At 50.2% G+C, this 20,907-nt stretch overlaps 1 protein-coding gene across 2 annotated transcripts in view; it reads right to left on the bottom strand.

The window, feature by feature from the left end:
- Positions 1-20,907, bottom strand: part of ATAT1 (alpha tubulin acetyltransferase 1) — a 256,943-nt gene that overhangs the window by 121,438 nt on the left and 114,598 nt on the right. For both annotated transcript variants that reach the window (XM_069241957.1, XM_069241956.1), the window contains exons 7-8: positions 20,462-20,507; positions 1,110-1,184 (exon numbers count right to left, since the gene is read on the bottom strand). In XM_069241957.1, the coding sequence (XP_069098058.1) occupies positions 1,110-1,184; positions 20,462-20,507 (121 nt within the window). The remainder of the gene's footprint in view (positions 1-1,109; positions 1,185-20,461; positions 20,508-20,907) is intronic.

Raw genomic sequence — 20,907 nt, 5'->3', positions numbered from 1 at the left:
TAAGGAGGGAAGACAGCTGAGGTCTGAACACTAGCTAGACAATTATCAGTGACCAATCAGTACATGGACTGATCCCACACTCTACACAGCTAGCAAAGAGCCCTTTCTGGAGGATCAAGAGAGATCCCGGCATGTACGTATCTAACGAAGTCCTTATTAGAACCTTACTGGGAGGTGATCTCACCAGATAGATAATTTTCAGTACTGAGAGCGATCCGAACATAACTCACAAAGTGACCTATCAGTAAGGGGGAGCTCTCACATTGCAAATATCTACTGACATGATCAGAACCCTTTAGAGATCTCACATTAAACACACCTAGAAAAAGGTTTTATCAGGAAGACTATCCTTTGTGCGCGCATCAAAAGCGATCGCCTCAACCCTATACATTATCTATTGTCACAATCAGAAAATAGTAATCAGAACCCTACTGACAACTGAGGGATATCTCACACTGAACACACCAAGCAAACGATTTTACCCGGAAGACTGAAGGGAATCAGAGTATGCTGTCTGTCTCAGAGCTGCGGGTGATCTCACGGAGCTATCACCCTACATACGTCTTCCCAGACTCCTGAAACAGACAGGTGATGGAGCTCACAATGTACACAACTACAAAGTCCTCAAGTCTATGAGGAAGTTTATCAGGAAGAAGGGCATTCTCACTCAATATATCTTTATCGACAGACCATACTATGAGAACTAAAGATCTCTTCATATATACGTCTAGCAAAGAATTTTACCAGAAGGACAGAAGGAGTTCTCACTCGATGTAGGGCTAAAGAAAGGTTGTACCAGAGAACGGAGGGAAATCCCACTATATATATGTGTATCAAAGAGTCTTATCGTGGACTGAGGCAGAAATAAATGGACACAGCTATCAGCATTGTTGGTCAGACAATCAGATGATGTAACTGGACATCACAATAATCCTTCACTTTACCTAGTGTGTGCAGCACCCTCTTTTAAGACAGATTTCCCATCACCAGAGGTAGTAATTATTTTATGACCGATCAATGAGTTTCCTGTAGAAGCTTTGATCACCACTGTCTTCGATGATTGCGCATTGGCACACTTCGATGCACCGCTCTGCACTTCGGCCACTTACATTCACGCTCACTCAATGAGTAGGGTTTAATATCTCCCTCTGGGCGCCGCATCGGAGGAGCCTTCTTCACTGGAGCTGCAATGAGACACACACGTATTTGGTTACTAAGTGTTTGAGGGGCCCTTCTCCTCACTGGAAAGCAGGAAGAGAGGAGCCACTGCCTGCTGACCAGCAACTTGTTTTTCTAAATAACTGCATCAACAAATAATGAAGAGAGAAGAGACTCTATGAAACAACACATGAAAAGAACATTCAGAAAGGGCTATTTAAGTTCAGGATGCAGAAGGTCAGGGGAGAGGTGGAAAATCATGTGATTGGTGTCTGTGTGTTTCATGGACGTGTTGTTAGTGATCTGCATGTTTGTAGCTGAGCACACAGGCTGATTTAGATACAAGTGTTTTATACCTGTGCCTATGGTTGTTAGAGATTCATCTGCATTATAATGCAGTGATCTAAGTATTTTATGCCTGAGCACTGGGGGTATCAGCGGTCTGTGTGTATTATGGCTCTGCTTCTGCGTTGTTGATGATTATTGTGTTTTTAGTCTGTGCCCCATGGTCGTTAGTGACCTGAGTGTAGAATGGCTGTGCCGGCTGGTTCTTAGCGATCTGTGATTATTGTGACTGCGCCCGCTAGTTGTAGGCGGTCTGAGAGTATTCGTACTGTTCCCACTGGTTGTCAGCGATCTGCGAGTATTCGTACCGTGCCAGCTGATTGTCAGGGGTCTGAGAGTATTCGTACTGCGCCTGCTGGTTGACAGCGGTCTGAGAGTAGTCGTACTGTGCCCACTGGTTGTCAGGGGTTAGAGTATTTGTACTGTGCCCGCTGGCTGTCAGGGGTCTGAGAGTACTCACACTGTGCCGGCTGGTTGTTAGCGATCTGCGAGTATTGTGACTGCGCCCACTGGTTGTCAGTGGTCTGAGAGTATTCGTATTGTGCCTGCTGGATGTTAGCGATCTGTGAATAATGTGAATGCGCCCACTGGCTGTCAGGGACCTGAGAGTATTTGTACTGTGCACGCTGGTTATCAGCGGTCTGAGAGAATTTGCACTGTGGCGGCTGGTTGTCAGCGATCTGCAAGTATTGTGACTGCGCCCACTGGTTGTTAGTGGTCTGAGAGTATTTGTACTGTGCCTGCTGGTTGTCAGCGGTCTGAGAGTATTTGCACTGTGCCGGCTGGTTGTTAGCGATCTGCGAGTATTGTGACTGCGCCCACTGGTTGTCAGTGGTCTGAGAGTATTCGTACTGTGCCCGCTGGCTGTCAGCAGTCTGAGAGTATTCACACTGTGCCGGCTGGTTGTTAGCGATCTGCGAGTATTGTGACTGCGCCCACTGGTTGTCAGTGGTCTGAGAGTATTCGTATTGTGCCTGCTGGATGTTAGCGATCTGTGAGTATTGTGAATGCGCCCACTGGTTGTCAGGGGTCTGAGAGTATTTGTACTGTGCCTGCTGGTTGTCAGCAGTCTGAGAGTATTTGTACTGCGCCTGCTGGTTGACAGCGGTCTGAGAGTAGTCGTACTGTGCCGGCTGGTTGTTAGCGATCTGCGAGTATTGTGACTGCGCCCACTGGTTGTCAGTGGTCTGAGAGTATTCGTATTGTGCCTGCTGGATGTTAGCGATCTGTGAATAATGTGAATGCGCCCACTGGTTGTCAGGGGTCTGAGAGTATTTGTACTGTGCCTGCTGGTTGTCAGCAGTCTGAGAGTATTTGTACTGTGCCTGCTGGTTGTCTATAGTCTGAGAGTATTTGCACTGTGTCGGCTGGTTGTTAGCAATGTGCGAGTATTGTGACTGCGCCCACTGATTGTCAGTGGTCTGAGAGTATTTGTACTGTGCCCGCTGGTTGTCAGCGGTCTGAGTGTATTCTTACTGTGCCCGCTGGTTCTCAGGGGTCTGAGAGTATTCATACTGTGCCGGCTGGATGTTAGCGATCTGTGAGTATTGTGAATGTGCCCGCTGGTTGTCAGCGGTCTGAGAGTATTTGTACTGTGCCCGCTGGCTGTCAGCGGTCTGAGAGGATTCGCACTGTGCCAGCTGTTTGTTAGTGATCTGCGAGTATTGTGACAGCGCCAACTGGTTGTCAGTGGTCTGAGAGTATTTCCACTGTGCCCGCTGGTTGTCAGCATTCTGAGAATATTCGTACTGTGCCTGCTGGCTGTCAGGGGTCTGAGAGTATTCGTACTGTGCCTGCTGGTTGTTATCGATCTGTTAGTATTGTGAATGCGCCCACTGGCTGTCAGGGACCTGAGAGTATTTGTACTGTGCACGCTGGTTATCAGCGGTCTGAGAGAATTTGCACTGTGGCGGCTGGTTGTCAGCGATCTGCGAGTATTGTGACTGCGCCCACTGGTTGTAAGTGGTCTGAGAGTATTCGTACTGTGCCTGCTGGTTGTCAGCGGTCTGAGAGTATTTGCACTGTGCCGGCTGGTTGTTAGCGATCTGCGAGTATTGTGACTGCGCCCACTGGTTGTCAGTGGTCTGAGAGTATTCGTATTGTGGCTGCTGGATGTTAGCGATCTGTGAATAATGTGAATGCGCCCACTGGTTGTCAGTGGTCTGAGAGTATTCGTATTGTGCCAGCTGGTTGTTAGCGATCTGTGAGTATTGTGAATGCACACACTGGAAGTCAGGAGATTGAGAGTATTCGTACTGTGCCCGCTGGTTGCCAGCGGTTTGAGAGTATTCGCACTGTGCCGGCTGGTTTTTAGCGATCTGCGAGTATTGGGACTGCGCCCACTGGTTGTCAGCGGTCTGAGGGTATTCGCTCTGTGCCCACTGGCTGTCAGCAGTCAGAGAGTATTCGCACTGGGCCCGCTGGTTGTCAGCGGTCTGAGAGTATTCGCACTATGCCCACTGGCTGTCAGTGGTCAGAGAGTATTCGCACTGTGCCCGCTGGTTGTCAGCGGTCTGAGAGTATTCGCACTATTCCCACTGGCTGTCAGCAGTCAGAGAGTATTCGCACTGGGCCCGCTGGTTGTCAGCGGTCTGAGAGTATTCGCACTATGCCCACTGGCTGTCAGTGGTCAGAGAGTATTCGCACTGTGCCCGCTGGTTGTCAGCGGTCTGAGAGTATTCGCACTATTCCCACTGGCTGTCAGTGGTCAGAGAGTATTCGCACTGTGCCCCCTGGTTGTCAGTGGTCAGAGAGTATTCACACTGTGCCCCCTGGTTGTCAGTGGTCAGAGAGTATTCACACTGTGCCCCCTGGTTGTCAGTGGTCTGAGAGTATTTGTACTGTGCCCGCTGGTTGTCAGCGGTCTGAGTGTATTCGTAATGTGCCCGCTGGTTGTCAGGGGTCTGAGAGTATTCGTACTATGCCGGCTGGATGTTAGAGATCTGTGAGTATTGTGAATGTGCCCACTGGTTGTCAGCAGTCTGAGAGTATCTGTACTGTGCCCGCTGGTTGTCAACGGTCTGAGAGTATTCGCACTGTGCCCGCTGGTTGTCAGGGGTCTGAGAGTATTCGTACTGCACCCGCTGGTTATCAGCGGTCTGAGAGTATTCGCACTGTGCCCGCTGGTTGTCAGCGGTCTGAGAGTATTTGCACTGTGCCCGCTGGTTGTCAGCGGTCTGAGAGTATTCGCACTATTCCCACTGGCTGTCAGTGGTCAGAGAGTATTCGCACTGGGCCCGCTGGTGGTCAGCGGTCTGAGAGTATTGGTGCTGTGCCCACTGGTTGCCAGCGATCTGAGAGTATTTGCACTGTGCCGGCTGGTTGTTAACGATCTGCGAGTATTGGGACTGCGCCCACTGGTTGTCAGCGGTCTGAGAGTATTCGCACTGTGCCCACTGGCTGTCAGCAGTCAGAGAGCATTCGCACTGTGTCCACTGGCTGTCAGCGGTCTGAGGGTATTCGCACTGTGTCCACTGGCTGTCAGCGGTCAGAGAGTATTCACACTGTGTCCACTGGCTCTCAGCGGTCAGAGAGTATTCGTACTGTGCCTGCTGGTTGCCAGCGGTCTGAGAGTATTTGCACTGTGCCGGCTAGTTGTTAGCGATCTGCGAGTATTGAGACTGCACCCACTGGTTGTCAGGGGTCTCAGGGTATTCGCACTGTGCCCGCTGGTTGTCAGCGGTCTGAGTGTATTCGCACTATGCCCACTGGCTGTCAGTGGTCAGAGAGTATTCGCACTGTGCCCACTGGCTGTCAGCGGTCAGAGAGTATTCGCACTGGGCCCGCTGGTTGTCAGCGGTCTGAGAGTATTGGTGCTGTGCCCACTGGTTGTGCTTGATCTGTGTGCTTTAACACTCAGCCCAGGAGACAGAGCGTGACAGTGAGCAAGATGGCCGTCAATCAGACACCGGGCCTGCCAATACCTCACCACAACCCGTGCACTGGGCATCAATCCGTACCCAAGACACTAGATTGTTAGAGGGGAAGCAACAGAGGCTATCTGTGTCACTCTGGTGACCTTAGGGCAACAGCGGCTACCGGTGTCAGTCTGGTGACCTGAGGGCAACAACGGCTACCTGTGTCACTCTGGTGACCTTAGGGCAACAACGGCTACCTGTGTCAGTCTGGTGACCTTAGGGCAACAGCGGCTACTTGTGTTAGTCTGGTGACCTTAGGGCAACAGCGGCTACCAGTGTCAGTCTGGTAGCCTTAGGACAACAGGAGCTACCTGTATCAGTCTGGTGACCTTAGGGCAACAGCGGCTACCTGTGTCACTCTGGTGACCTTAGGGTAACAGCCGCTACCTGTGTCACTCTGGTGACCTTAGGGTAACAGCGGCTACCTGTGTCACTCTGGTGACCTTAGGGCAACAGACGCTACCTGTGTCAGTCTGGTGACCTGAGGGCAATAGTGGCTACTTGTGTCAGTCTGGTGACCTTAGGGCAACAGCGGCTACCTGTGTCCGTCTGGTGACCTTACGGTAACAGCGGCTACCTGTGTCAGTCTGCTGACCTAAGGGCAATATCGGCTATCTGTGTCACTATGGTGACCTTAGGGCAATATCGGCTACCTATGTCAGACTGGTGACCTTAGGACAATAGAGGCTACCTGTGTCAGTCTGGTGACCTTAGGGCAACAGCGATACCTGTGTCAATCTGGTGACTTTACGGCAATAGCGGCTACCTGTGGCAGTCTGGTGACCTTGGAATCGGTGGTGCCAACAACAGCGAAGCAGTGGATGAGCAATCAACCCTCTTCACCCCACCCACTGTGTCTCTGCCTGCATGTGAGGAAAGACTCTTTTTCCAGGATCAGCTCGACTTTCTGCACAAATGTATGCTAGATTCATGGCTGGTGTATAGATTCTGAACACTAGAGCATTGTGTAGGAAAGAACCCCTTTTAGACATGGTCACCCCCACTTTTCGTCATTGGTACTGAGATTTTTTGGCTGAGGTGCTTTGGGTTCCTGCTAAATAGGTCCCCAGTGCCAGAGATCTTTCCCTAAAAACAAGGTAAACAATCTAATTATGTACAATTGTCACACACTCCCTTACCTCTGTAAGTCCCTGGTAAATGGTCCCCCTGGTACAGAAGGCATGGGTACTAGAGATGGTTTCTAAGGGCTGCAGCATATATTGTGGCACCCTAAGGGACCCCCCTACAAACTGCACACAGCCTGCCATCGCAGACTGCGTGTCATGGTGCAAGCCCTGAGTGAAAACACAACATGGCACACGCATTGTGTGCCATGCCATAATCACTGCATATAATGTATGCAAGTCACCCCTAAGCAGGCCTTACAGCCCTAAAGCAGGGTGCATTATATTTTATGTGAAGACATGTCTGCACGAGCAGATATGCCCCTGTGATGTCTAGTTCTATTACTGGATACTGCAAGTGGACATGGAAGCCATCTTAAGGTATGAACTGGACACTCTTCATTACGAGTTACCCAGCTACCTAATGGCTTCAGTGAAACCTCTGTTGTCTAGTATCAAACACCTAGTCTTAATAAATCCCTGCTGATGCCAGTATTGGCTTTATTATGACATGTACCCAGAGGGCACCTTAGAGGTGCCCCTTTAAACCTACCATACCCTAAGTGTGCTGGCTTACTGGTATCAACCAGCCTGCCCCCACGGACATGTTTCTGCCCCCTGGAGGTGAGAGCCCATGCTCTCAGAGGCCAGAAATAATGCCTGTTCCGGAGGAAGGTGTTAACACGTACCCCCAGCAGGATGCTAGTGAATCAACGTATCTGGGCTGGAGGCTTCAAAGCCTCTGCCGACTTTGATAGGCAACCACAGCTTCCCCAGACCAGGGCGTTGCCGCCCCTGCCCTGAGGTCCATTTGGCACCTGGACAGGTAGGAAATTACTTATGTTAGGAGGCGTGTTACACTCCCAGGCTTGTCACACCCCTAAGGTGGGCTGCCAGATGTGCTCCGCGAAGGAAGGGTTCCACCATCTTGTTTTTGGTGGAATTAGGAATTCTGAAACAGGGTTATGTCCACTCCTCACAGGAAGTGGTCATGTAGGGGGTGTAGTCATCCCGTGGGTACAAAGCCCATCGGCTACTACCCAACACCTGGAGTATTTAGGTGGTCCTGTGATACTAGAAGTACAGAGTGGACTGGCTGAAGAAAAAAAGAGGACAAAGAAGAGCCAAAAGAGCGTAAACTGCGGCCTGCTGGAGGACTTTTGGTGCCAAACCGTGCCTGTCTGTCTGCTTCTGTCCTGACAAGTGATGGTGGTCCCTCGCTCCCAGGACCCTCGCTGACAGAGCCCCCAGCCTTGTCTCCCTCTGCAGCCTGTTCTAAGTGGCCCCCTTCTTCGTCACCTGACCCCTCCAGCACCTCTGCACCCAGATGACCAAGGAACTGCTGAGGTCTCTTGTAACCTTGCCCCCCTGGCACCCTATGACCAAAAGGGGACCCCGCGATCCTCCTTGAAAGACCACTGAGCAATAGCTGCACTTTACTCTTGAAAGTCATTACCGCATACAAGCACATTGGTGTATTTACTTACCCTACTGTGAAGAATTCTCTGCAGAGCTACTTACCTTGCTTTGAAGATTTTCTGGTGTTGAAATATAATGGAAAAGTGTTCTATTTTTCTAAATTTGCTTGAGTGTCTTCTCACTTATTGACTCTGTGAGTACAACACATGCTCAGCACTACCCTCTGATAAGCCTAACTGCTCGCCAACAATACCACGAAAGAGATCGTTTGGGATTGTTTTTACCCCTGTAAACCAATAAGGGTCGCCGGGACTATCTGCAAGGTGCCCCCTACACTCAGTACACTACACAGAAGACAGGTTTCCTGCAGACTCCTGTCCCTCGCCTACTGAATGTGCTCTGAGCCCTAAAAACATGTAGAATTGGCTAACCCCCGACTGCCATTCTTACCTTACTGACAAGTCCCTAGTATATGGTACTCTGTGTACCAAGGGCCTGCAAGTTAAAAGTCACCGGTGGCATTTCTTGTACCACCACTAAAGTAACAAGTGAAAACATGACTTTAGGCCTGCCTGCCGCTGTAGCCTTGCACGGCAGCTTTAAAACTGCCAATATGGTTTTCTTTCCTAAATCCTCAGCTATTAAAAGAAACATTCAGGATTTGGACAGATATCACTGGGGGCTCACGGCATCTTAAAACTAATAACATTAGCCGCTTTGGACATTTTTATAGCTCTGTTTGCAAATGCTCCTCCTAGCCCCTGTTCAATCTCTGCTTCCTTCTTGCGCCTCCGAGGAAGGCCGCGGCAGAGTTTGTAATACACACCTTACAAGATGCTGTTGTTGCCCCATGCCTAGGGAGGGACTCTGAACCTTTGTTCTTCAGTCTGTCAGTGGAACACGTGGATTTCCTGATTCAGCTGCAACGAAGACGAACCACCCTTCAGGGTACAATCTCATAAACAGAGAATCCCCTTAGGGGGTGACTTGTCCCTGGTTTGTGGAATTCTTCCTTTGTTTGCTCCACTACATGAGTTTCCTCAAGAAAATGGTTGCTGCCCTCCAGTGAATGACACAACCGTTCATCTGAGAAGTCAGTTTCTTCCTTCTAAACATTTTCCTGCGGGGTGTGAAGGAACAGGACCCTCTTGTTCCTCATACAGTTGTTCAACCCACTTTTCTTTCATTGCAGATGTGGACATCAGGAAGGGTTTCAGGTGTTCCTCCCTTTCTGAAGGGGTCCTCCTTTCATAAGTGCTTCTATAAAGGTTATGTTCTCTTCTGATGCTACACACAGTTTAGAGAAAGATTAAACTGATGATGCAATTGTTATTTCTTTATAAAACATTGAAGTCAATCAATCATAATACTTGTAAAGCGCGACTAGTCACCCGCTAGGGTCTCAAGGCGCTGTGGGGTGGGGGTGGGGCAGTAAGTGAGAGGCCGTCGATGAACAGAGGGGATCAGGTGAAAAGTCAGAGGTTTTGTTGCTGTAAAAGCACTGATCAGCTCCACCATATTTTGAGGTATTCCTGATTTTTCTGGCTCATCCTTCACCTGGAATTAACTGACTATCAACATGATCGGCTATGAACTTTTCGGGGTTGATGATGCAGATATATAAACTTTTTCGAAGCCAGGTATGGTGTTGAATTTAAGGCGTGGTGTGTCAAATACTCAGATTTTGAAGCATTTTTGAAACTGGAATATTAAAGGCCGATCATTGCGAGGATGAAGGTCTCCTGTGGTGAACTGTGCGTTTGTGTCCCAGTGAACTCTGTGGGAGGCGTCGCCCCTGAGACACACAGGGTACGGCTCTTCACTACATTATAAACTAACTTCTCCCAGTGATTTCTCTACTGACCCGTCCATCACACATTTTCATGTTCTATATTGTCTTGGCTCTTTCAATAGCTTCTTTGTCAAAATCCTGGACATCTTCATCAGCCATACTTTGATTCACTTCCCTATTATCTGAGCCAAGCACCCTAGACAATAACATGAAGACAGACCAGTATTTGTGTCTCCATACTTCAGAAAACATAGGTTTCAATTTCCACTTCTATCTGGTTGCTTTGTGGTCTTGAGCAAAAATCAGTTGTATTCTCAGTGCTTATCGTTCCAGGAAAACAGAAGATTCCAGGATGGATAATACTTGGGGATTTAGATGACTCAGAAAATCAGAAGAATCCTGAAAAGGAAACAAATGGTACCTATTAAAGGCCCGATTAACAAAGGTAAACTTACACCTGAAGTCTAAGTTAAGACCCAAACTTAGACTTCAGGTCTAAACTTGAACCTCAGGTCTAAAGTTAGACTTCAGGTCTAAGTTTACCTTTGTGAATTGGGCCCTCTTTGCATAGAAGTTTTCAAATGTGAGGCCAACCTTCTGCTCGTGGGTCGAATAGTTCTGCTGCATGTGTGTGCATTCATGTGCACATATTGTACTAAAATAGCACACACCAAGCTGGGCACAAATGGAAAATGTATGCACAGGACACTAATATACGACAAGGATGTACAGCTAGTAAGACAGCACTGCACGTACGTACAGGATACAGATACAGCACAAACCTACTTGGGAGAAACAGAGCTGCTCTCCTCTGCTGTGACGGCACCCATTAGCAGAAGAAATCTGATTCTGGGAGCTGTGTGGGGCACTGGGCGCCTTCATGGAGGCAACGCATTTGAAATGCTCACATTGTCACATCGCACAATAAAAAATGTATAAGAAAAACAAGCGAGCCATTCCAACCCAAACACATGCACAGTGTGGGAAGCTGGGTTCTGGGTGCAGTAGCCCCCCACTTTTAGCCTGGTTTTTGATGCACATCTGACTGAAGTGCACTGGATTCCTGCTAGCCAGGCCCCCAGTGCCAGTGTTCCTGCCAAAAAACAAGACCCCCGGTCACTTGATCCCCAAGTGACCAGGCCCTTTAGCACTTCTGCAAGCCCCTAGTAAGTGGTGCCCCTGATACCTAGTGCATAGATACTAAAAAGGGTCCCTAAGAGCTGCAGCACAACTTGTCCCACTTTAAGAGACCCAGCACCAACCTCATGCAGACTGCCATTGCAGGCAGAGTGACAAAGTGCTTCCAAAAGTGAGAACGCGACATGGCATACACTAGCGTGCCATGTCCCCTAAAACACTGCTTGCAATACCTATAAGTCACCCCTACAGCCGGCCTTTCAGCCCGAAGGCAGGGTGCATTACATTACATGTGAGAGCATATCTGCAACAGCGGATAAGCCCCTGTTATGTATTTGTCAATTCTTAAACACAGTAAGTGACCAGGGAAGCCATTTTAAATGCATGTGCTGGACTCTGGTCAATACGAGCTCCCCAGTTACATGATGGCTTCTCTGAACCTAGTGATGTTTGGTATCAAACATCTCAGAATAATAAACCAGCACTGATTCTACTGATGGATTTATCAACACATGCACCCAGAGAGCACCTTAGAGGTGCCCCTTGAAAACCTACCAACTACTAGTGTGCTGACTGACTAGTTTTAACTAGCCTGCCACCACCAGACATGCTTCTGACCTGCAAGGGTGAGAGCCTTTGCTCTTGAGAGGTTCAGGAACAAAGCCTGTTCTGAGAGAGGTGCTTGCACACCCCGCCCAGCAGGATGACCTGTGAACCTGCATTCCAGGGGAGGGGACATGCAGATCTGTCTTCTCTCAAAGGAGAGATGCCGATCGACCCAGGACCCATTTGGCACAGGGCCAGGTGGGAAAATTAATACTCAAGAGCTGCGTGCCCACCTTTCAGGTCAGTCCCACCACCAAGGTGAGCTGCCAGATTTGGACACAACTTTTCAAAGTCCTCCATCATGGTGATGGCAGAACTAGGAACTCTGTGACAGGAAGTGGTCATATAGGGGGTGTTGTGACCTCCAGGAGTAAGTAGCCTGGGGATGCAGGGGTACCTTTGGTCGTTGGGAATCTTCGTCGGATCCAGTCCAGGTCAGGGGGACCCTCTGGATTCAGGCTGCAGTTGTCGTTGTGTTGGCCAGGAGGGGTCAACAGAGGATGGACTCGAGGTTGGAATATCCTGGGGACCTCCACTGGACCAGTGGACAAACTGGACTTGGGCTCTAGCTGTCAGGTGCAGAGTGGACAGGGCTCGCGGATCCGGGGAAGTTCTGGAGTTCTCTGCTGGGCAGGCAGTCCTCTGGGGGTTTGTAGAGGTCGCTGGTCCTACAGGAGTCGTCGCCTTTTTGGAGCAGGGGTCTTTGAAGCTGCAGACATGCCGGCAGGGCTGGGGCCAAGTCAGTTGTCATCTAGAGTTTTACTGCTGGGGTCGGCTTAAGAGTCCTCCTCCTTTCTTCGTGAGGTTGCCAGGAATCTGGTGAGTGAGGTTCAGGGGAGCCCTAAAAACAAGATTTAGGGGTGTTACAGGGTTCAGATTGGCGTAGTCAATGGCTACTGTCCCTGAGAGTGGTTACTCCCTTATTGTGCCCACTCCCTTTGGGGTGGGGGGCACATTCCTAACCCTATTGGTACCTCTCCTACAAAACAAGATGGAGGATTCTGCAGGAAGGGGTCACTTCAGCTCCGGACACCTTAGGGGTGGTCCTAGCTGGGGGGTCACTCCTCCCTGTTTTACCTAATATTCCCGCCAGACCTGCCGCCAAAAGTGGGGCTTGGTCCAGGGGCTGGGCATCTCCACTAGCTGGAGTACCCTGGGGTGCTGTAACTGGAGGCCTGAGACCTGAGGCTCACCGCCAACTTTGAAGCACCTCCACCCAGAGCAGGCTTTCTTTCTGACCCCAGAGAGCACAAAGGCTCTCACCCCATGGGGTCAGAAACTTGTCTGTTAGTGGCAGGCTGGCACAGACTGGTCAGTCCTGCATTAAAGGGTTGGGTAAAATACAAGGGGCATCTCTAAGATGCCCTCTGTGTGCATTTTACAATAAAGCCCACTCTGTCATCAGTGGGGGTTTATTGTGCTTAGATGTTTGACACCAAACTTCCCAGCCTTTAGTGAAGCCATCACTGGAGTTCGTACTGACAGACTCCCAGACCATATGCTTAATATGGCCACACTGCACTTACAATGTCTAAGAATGGACTTAGACACTTAGGGGCATATTGCTCATGCAGCTATGCCCTCGCCTGTGGTATAGTGCACCCAGCCTTAGGGCTGTAAGGCCTGCTAGAAGGGTGCCGTACCTATGCCACAGGCAGTGTTTTGTGGGCATGGCACCCTGAGGGGAGTGCCATGTCGACTTTACCTTTTTCTCCACATGAGCACACACAAGCTGTGAGGCAGTGTGCATGTTTTTGATGAGGGGTCCCTTAGGGTGGCACAAGACATGCTGCAGCCCTTGGCGACCATCTCTGGTCACAGAGCCCTTGGTACCAGTGGTACCTTTTGCAAGGGAGTTAGCTGTGTGCCCGGGGTCTGCCAATTGTGGAAACAATGGTAGAGTTTGGGTAAAGAACATAAGTGCTGGGGGCTGGTTAGCAGGATCCCAGCACACACTCAGTCAAGTCAGCATCAATGTCAGGCAAAAAGTGTGTGGGGGGGTAACCATGCCAAAAGGGCACTTTCCTGCACAACCCCCTCCCAAATGAAAGAGGATGAGACTAACCTTTCCCGAGACAGTCTTTATTGTCTAAGTGGAAGAACCGGGAAAGTCCATCTGCATTGCCATGCGCAGTCCCAGCTCTGTGTTCAACTGAAACATCCATTCCCTGTAGGGAGACGGACCACCTCGAAAGTTTGGGATCTCACCTTTCACTTGCATCAGCCATCCAAGAGGTCTGTGGACAGTTTGGACAATGAAGTGAGTACCAAGTATGATCTCAACTTCTTTAGAGACCAAACCACAGCAACGGCCTCCCTCTAAATGACACTCCAACGCTGCTCCCTGAGGAGAAACCTTCTGCTAATAAAAGCAACAGGCTGGACAAGGCCATCATCATTGGTTTGGGACAAGACTGCTCCTATCCCATGTTCAGAGGCATCTGTCTGCACAATGAACTGCTTTGAGTAATCTGGAGCTTTGAGAACTGGTGCTGTGCACATTGTCTCCTTCAGGGTGTCAAAGGCCTTTTGCCAACTAACAGTCCAGTTTACTTTCTTGGGCATTTTCTTGGAGGTCAGTTCTGTGAGGGGGTTGAAGGAAGCTGGCCTGGTGTGCGGTGAGCACCTATGGTGTTATCACCTTATATCAGGTCTAGGTATGCCCTATTAGTGAGGTGTAGACAGTGTCTAGGAAGCCAGGGCTCTCTAGAGGTAGCTGTGAATGATCAGCCAAGGCTTATCTAGGAGACATGCAAAGCTCATGCAATACCACTGTAGTCACACAGCAATATCACACATGAAAGAACCACACAGTGTTACAAAAATAAAGGTACTTTATTATGGTAGAAAAAATACTAGAATACTGAACAGGCAATACTCCAATAGGAGGTAAGTAAACACACGATTATGTACAACTTAGAAGTCAGTGATTAGCAAAGAAAGCAATAGGAAATAGTAAAAACAATAGAAAATAGTGAAGGCCCTGGGGGAGATCAAACCATATACTAAGTAAGTGGAATGGGAAAGGCGGTCCCCCACCCAAGGAAGTGAAATCAGTAGAGGGGAGCGGAGCTGAATTGACTAGGAACCCCAAAAGGTAAGTACCAGGGTGCCTCGCAGCTACCAGGAGAGAAGAGTTAAGTATCTGGTTTTTCCCCAAACCCACAGGAGAGCTTTGGAAACGGACTGTGCAAGACCCAAGCAAGACTAGAAGAAACCAAAGGTGGAACCTGACAGAAGAGGATCTGCAAAAGAAGGGAACCAAGCCCAGTTCGAGATGGGGTGTCCGGTTGTTACAGGAGCTACTTTCCACCCTTCTGTGGATGCAGGACCAGGTCGACAGTGGATGAAGAAAGTCAGCAGTGCAGCACCGGAGCAGAAGAGGAATCCCAGAAGTGATGCAAGTGATGTCCCATGTCGTCGGTCGTGTTGCAGTCTGTCAGTGGTGTGGGAAAACCACCAACAAGCCTTGGCAAATGTAAGAGTCAGTGAAGGTTTTGCAAGGCTGAAGAAGACCAGCAAGGCCCAGGGGACTCGACCCAAGGAGGGGAGTTAGAGGTGACCCTCAGCAGCTGGGAGAGTCACAAGAAGAGAAGGCAGCCCCCATAGGAGACCCACAGACAGCAGGCACAGGAGTCACGGTGAGGCCCACTCAGCACACTTGGAGAGGAGTCCCACGTCGCTGGTGCAGCCGGCAGGAGAAGCTTTGCAGGGAAGAGTGATATAGGCCGGGGCTACACGAAGCCTGAAGATCCCTTGGAGGATGTACAAACAAGCCTTGGTAGCTGCAGGAGTCGCGGTGCACAGGGGTACTGTCCTGCAAGGAGAGGTAAAGGCTTACCTCTAGCCCTTTTCGTTCCTGCAGAAACCTCAGCTTCTTCTGTCCAGTAGAAGCTTCTTTGCACCCACAGCTGGCATTTCCTGGGCATCTGCCCATCTCCGACTTGCTTGTGACTTTTGGACTTGGTCCCCTTGTTCCACAGGTACCCCAGATTGGAAATCCATCGTTGTTGCATTGTTGGTTTGTGTCTTTCCTGCATTATTCCTCTATCACGACTTCTATGTCCTTGGGGGAACTTTAGTGCACTTTGCACTCGCTTTTCAGGGTCTTGGGGTGGGCTATTTTTCTAACCCTCACTATTTTCTAATAGTCCCAGCGACCCTCTACAAGGTCACATAGGTTTGGGGTCCATTCGTGGTTCGCATTCCACTTTTGGAGTATATGGTTTGTGTTGCCCCTATGTGTCCCCATTGCATCCTATTGTAACTATACATTGTTTGCACTGTTTTCTAAGACTATACTGCATATTTTTGGTATTGTGTACATATATCTTGTGTATATTTCCTATCCTCTCACTGAGGGTACACTCTGAGATACTTTGGCATATTGTCATAAAAATAAAGTACCTTTATTTTTAGTTTAACTGTGTATTGTGTTTTCTTATGATATTGTGCAAGTGACACTTGTGGTACTGTAGGAGCTTCACTCGTCTCCTAGTTCAGCCTAAGCTGCTCTGCTAAGCTACCATTATCTATCAGCCTATGCTGCTAGACACCCTATACACTAATAAGGGATAACTGGGCCTGGTGCAAGGTGCAAGTACCCCTTGGTACTCACTACAAGCCAGTCCAGCCTCCTACAGTCACCTAGCAGGGTAACCACCTATCAGGAGGGTGCTGTAATGTCGCCCGTCTGACCTGGCCACTCAGATGCTCCCAGAGGCTTCTGCCCACCAAGGATTCAAGATGGCAGAATCAAGTGGCCACCTGGAGGAGCTCAGAGCCCCACCCCTGGGATGGAGATGGACAGGAAAGTGGTCATTCCCCTTTCCGTTGTCCAGTTTCCCACCAGAGAAGGGACCAGGGGTCCCTGGACTGGTGGAGACTGGTTTATGCACGGAGGACACCAAATTTGTCCTTCAAAGCATTCCGGTGGCCTGGGGAGGCTACCCCTCCCAAGCCATGTCGCACCTATTTCCAAAGAGAGAGGGTGTTGCCCCCTCTCCCAAAGGAAATCCTTTGTTCTGCCTTCCTCTGCTTGAGCTGGTCAAACTGCAAGAGGGCAGTAACCTGTCTGAGGGGTGAAAGCAGTGTGGGCTGCCCAGAAAACCCCAGAAGGCTAGTAGGAGGTCCTCTAAGGAGTCCCCAGAGTCCATGGAATGATACAACTAATACTGGCAACAGTACTGGGGCACGGTTCCAACATGTTTGATACCAAACATGCCCAGGTTCGGAGTTACCATTATGTTGCTGGACACAGGACCAAATTTCACTCGACTAACCCATAGGACAAACCATGCAAGTCTGCCACGTTTGGTGGCACTACGACCTGCAGTGGCTCAACCGTGCAATAGTCAGGGGTACTGAACCCCCAATGTCGGACACCCAGAAGAAAAGTCCACTCCGGCCTCCCAAAGGACCAGGAGCTAGCCCCAGTTGAGGGACCTCTGGACAAGTAAGAACCACCCCCCAGAGCGGCCCTACTGACCTGCAATCCACCCTCAAAGGGATCTGCCTCCTGCTTCCAAGGGCACCTTTGCGCACAACTCTTTGCTCACCTATCTGCTGTGCCCTAATGGACCCGCACCCCTTGCAACCTCTACACTTCAAGGGCTCCCAGTGGACTCACCCTGTAGTTCACCTGTGCATTGCTTTTCCAAGAGGTCCCCTGCAGTGGCCGTGCATCAGCTCCAAAGACTCTGCAGCTGCCCCAGCTGGAACCGGGAGCCACGCAAGCGTCTCCAGCTGGTCCACAGGACTCCCTCCACCGAAGAGGCACTGGCAAGCGATTTGCCTGATTTTATATGCATTGTTAAAGTTTTCTCCCATTGACTCCTATGGTGCGTAATTACTCACAGAAGCAAGACATTTTCTAAACTTTGAAAAATCATAACTTACTAACGTGCTTACCCGATTTTGATGATCTTGGTCTTAAATATTTTATAAAAATCGGAAGTATTTTTGTAAATTGGTCTTGAGATATTCCTTGATGTGAGTGTCTTCGATTATTGATACTGTGAGTACAACAAATGCTTAGCACGTCTCCAAGATTTGCCGAGCTGCTCGACCCGCTACCACAAACAGAGCATTAGGTGGTCTAGCTTTTACAGCTGTAAACCAACGTGTGGTTGCACGGACTCTGCACAGGATTCATACTTACACAGCCAGCCTCCAACACACTGGAAAGCACCGCTGCCCCCGTAGCACCACGCACGAGCTGAAGAGAGCCAACGGTGCCAGCGCAGTCCCTCAGCACTCCAGAGACAAAGCCCAGCTTGGACTTGCCCCCTGTGGGCCACTGACGCTGCCTGCAGCTACTGCGTGTAGGCCCCCTCAACCTTCCAGTGCTCCTGCTGGAGAAAACCCGATGCTTGAAAACACTTCTGGCCCGTGGAGAAGCGGACATAAGATGTCCTCACATCCCCCAGCATCGTGAGAGCTGAGCCACTTGTTGCTTCAGCCCGCTTGGCTTCCCAGTCCCAGCTTGCAGCTCCTTTTTGTAACCGGACGGATCTCTATAGACTAAGGGGGTGATTCTGATGTTGGCGGGCGGCTCCCGCCGCCCGCCAAGCGGGAACCACCAGAAGACCGTACCGCGGTCAAAAGACCGCGGCGGTCATTCTGGGTTTCCCACTGGGCTGGCGGGCGACCGCCAAAAGGCCGCCCGCCAGCCCAGTGGGAAACACCCTTCCCACGAGGAAGCCGGCTCCGAATGGAGCCGGCGGAGTGGGAAGGTGCGACGGGTGCAGTTGCACCCGTCGTGAATTTCAGTGTCTGCTGAGCAGACACTGACATTCTTTTTGGGGCCCCGCGGCACCCCATTCCGCCATCCTGTTCCTGGCGGGAGACCCGCCAGGAACAGGATGGCGGTATGGGGTGTCAGAATCCCCATGGCGGCGGAGCGCGCTCCGCCGCCATGGAGGATTCACAAGGGCAGCGGAAAGTCGGCGGTACACCGCCGACTTTCCATTTCTGGCCGCGGCTGAACCGCCGCGGTCAGAATGCCCAGCGGTGCACCGCCAGCCTGTCGGCGGTGCTACCGCGGTCATTGGCCCTGGCGTTTTTTACCGCCAGGGTCAGAATGACCCCCTAAGACTGAGCTCCCACCGCCGTACTACGCCTCTCCACCTGGCCGCCCCAGAGCCGCTCGGTGACCTGTTGGTATGGCTCAGACCTTTGCCCAATACTCACCTTTAGTCCAGGAGATTGGGCCCCGTAAGTCCCTGTACTATACCTGAATGCAGTACTTGTTTTTCCACTATAGGATAACATTTCCACTTCTGTAAAATGCACTGTGTCGAGTTTTGAAACCTGAAAATATTTTTCTTGCAAAACGTAATTATCTGATCGTATTGACGCTAGTGCCTAAAAATATATAAATATACTATTTATTTGTGTAAATTGGTGTGGATCTCCTGGTTGAGCTGTGTGTCTCATTTATTGACTGTGTGTATTTGCAGATGTCTAACACTCCTCTCTGATAAGCCTAAGGCTGCTCGACCACACTACCTCCTAAAAGAGCCCCTTGGGATTGCTAGAGCAAGCACCTGTCTACTGGTATGAGAACCCCTGGACTCTGCACGATATAGCTCATTTTTATATATCATATAAAAGAGTCAGCTTCCCGCACACAGCATAATAACCTATATCAGATTCAATGATAAAGACTGGAGTGATGGTGGACAGGCCCCTGTGCAGGCAACGAACAAGCTAGGAACCCTAGGGGTGACTACACCATCAGTGCACATATGAAGAGGAAGATGAGGATGAACTGGGCCCCTGTGCATGCAACGAGGGAGGTAGGAACCCTAGGGGGTGACTACACCCCTGTGCACGTATAAAGCACAAGCTGAGGATGGACAAGGCCCCTGTGCATGCAACGAGCGAGCTAGGAACCCTAGGGGGTGACTACACCATCAGTGCACATATGAAGAGGAAGATGAGGATGGACAAGGCCCCTGTGCATGCAACGAGCGAGCTAGGAACCCTAGGGGGTGACTACACCCCGAGCACATATAAAGCACAAGCTGAGGCTGGACAAGGCCCCTGTGCATGCAATGAGGGAGCTAGGAACCCTAGGGGGTGACTACACCCCTGTGCACGTATAAAGCACAAGCTGAGGATGGACAAGGCCCCTGTGCATGCAACGAGCAAGATAGGAACCCCAGCGGTAACTACACCCCTGTGCACATATGAAGAGGAAGATGAGGATGAACTGGGCCCCTGTGCATGCAACGAGCGAGCTAGGAATCCTAGAGGGTGACTACACCCCGTGCACATATAAAGCACAAGCTGAGGATGGACAAGGCCCCTGTGCATGCAACGAGCGAGCTAGGAAACCTAGGGGGTGACTACACCATCAGTGCACATATGAAGAGGAAGATGAGGATGGACAAGGCCCCTGTGCATGCAACGAGCGAGCTAGGAACCCTAGGGGGTGACTACACCCCTTGCACATATAAAGCACAAGCTGAGGATGGACAAGGCCCCTGCGCATGCAACGAGCAAGCTAGGAACCCTAGGGGGTGACTACACCTCGTGCACATATAAAGCACAAGCTGAGGATGGACAAGGCCGCTGTGCATGCAACGAGCGAGCTAGGAATGGCTACATCCCCGTGCACATAGGAAGAGCAGGATGCAGATGGACTGGGCCCCTGTGTTTGTTCTAAGAGTGATACCAGACTAACTAGAACCTGTTTCTGGGCATTAATACTGTAGTGAGTCTGCCCAAAGCCCGTACGCATGCAGCAAGCGTAAGCAGAGGGTGGCAGGAGCGGGAGTGCAGGTAGCAAGGATACGATAACTATGTACACGTGCACGCAGGGGTGACTGTTACCTGGGCGTCCGTGCATGCACTGAGAAGGAAGCGAGGATGATTGGCTGGTGGGGATTCCGCAGAAGGAGGGAAAGGGAGGAAAGGTTCCTTCCATTTTTATACTGAGACTGTACAATGGAACTTACCATTTCTATCTCGGAAGAAGCCCTCGAATACCACAAAGTTGTTAACCTGCAGAACATAAGAACAGAAATGATGCTATCATGTAACAAATTAATAAACGGAATGGAGAACCTAATCAGTGCTATATTTCTTGCAAAATGTTTGCCCAACACCAAATGAAATGCACATGCAATGTGAAGGTCACCTGGGACTCCCAGGTCTCCTTTGCCTGCTACACAGATCACTGGCATGTAAAATAATTCAGACATAATAATATCTCTGTCTACCCCAAGGCCTTTGTTACAGCATCAGCAGTGTGGTTTTCTCACACATAATGACTGCCGTACAATAATACCTCTTGCCTTCTTACCTGGTGGCAGCCGAGGGAGCACTTCTACTGCAACACCTCCTACAGGTACATAAGGAGTCATGCACTCACACCACATTATCTGTTATCATGGCATCCACT

This window comes from Pleurodeles waltl, chromosome 6 (genome assembly GCF_031143425.1).
Source record: "Pleurodeles waltl isolate 20211129_DDA chromosome 6, aPleWal1.hap1.20221129, whole genome shotgun sequence".
Lineage (NCBI taxonomy): Eukaryota > Metazoa > Chordata > Amphibia > Caudata > Salamandridae > Pleurodeles > Pleurodeles waltl.
This window is presented reverse-complemented; position numbering and strand designations above follow the sequence as displayed.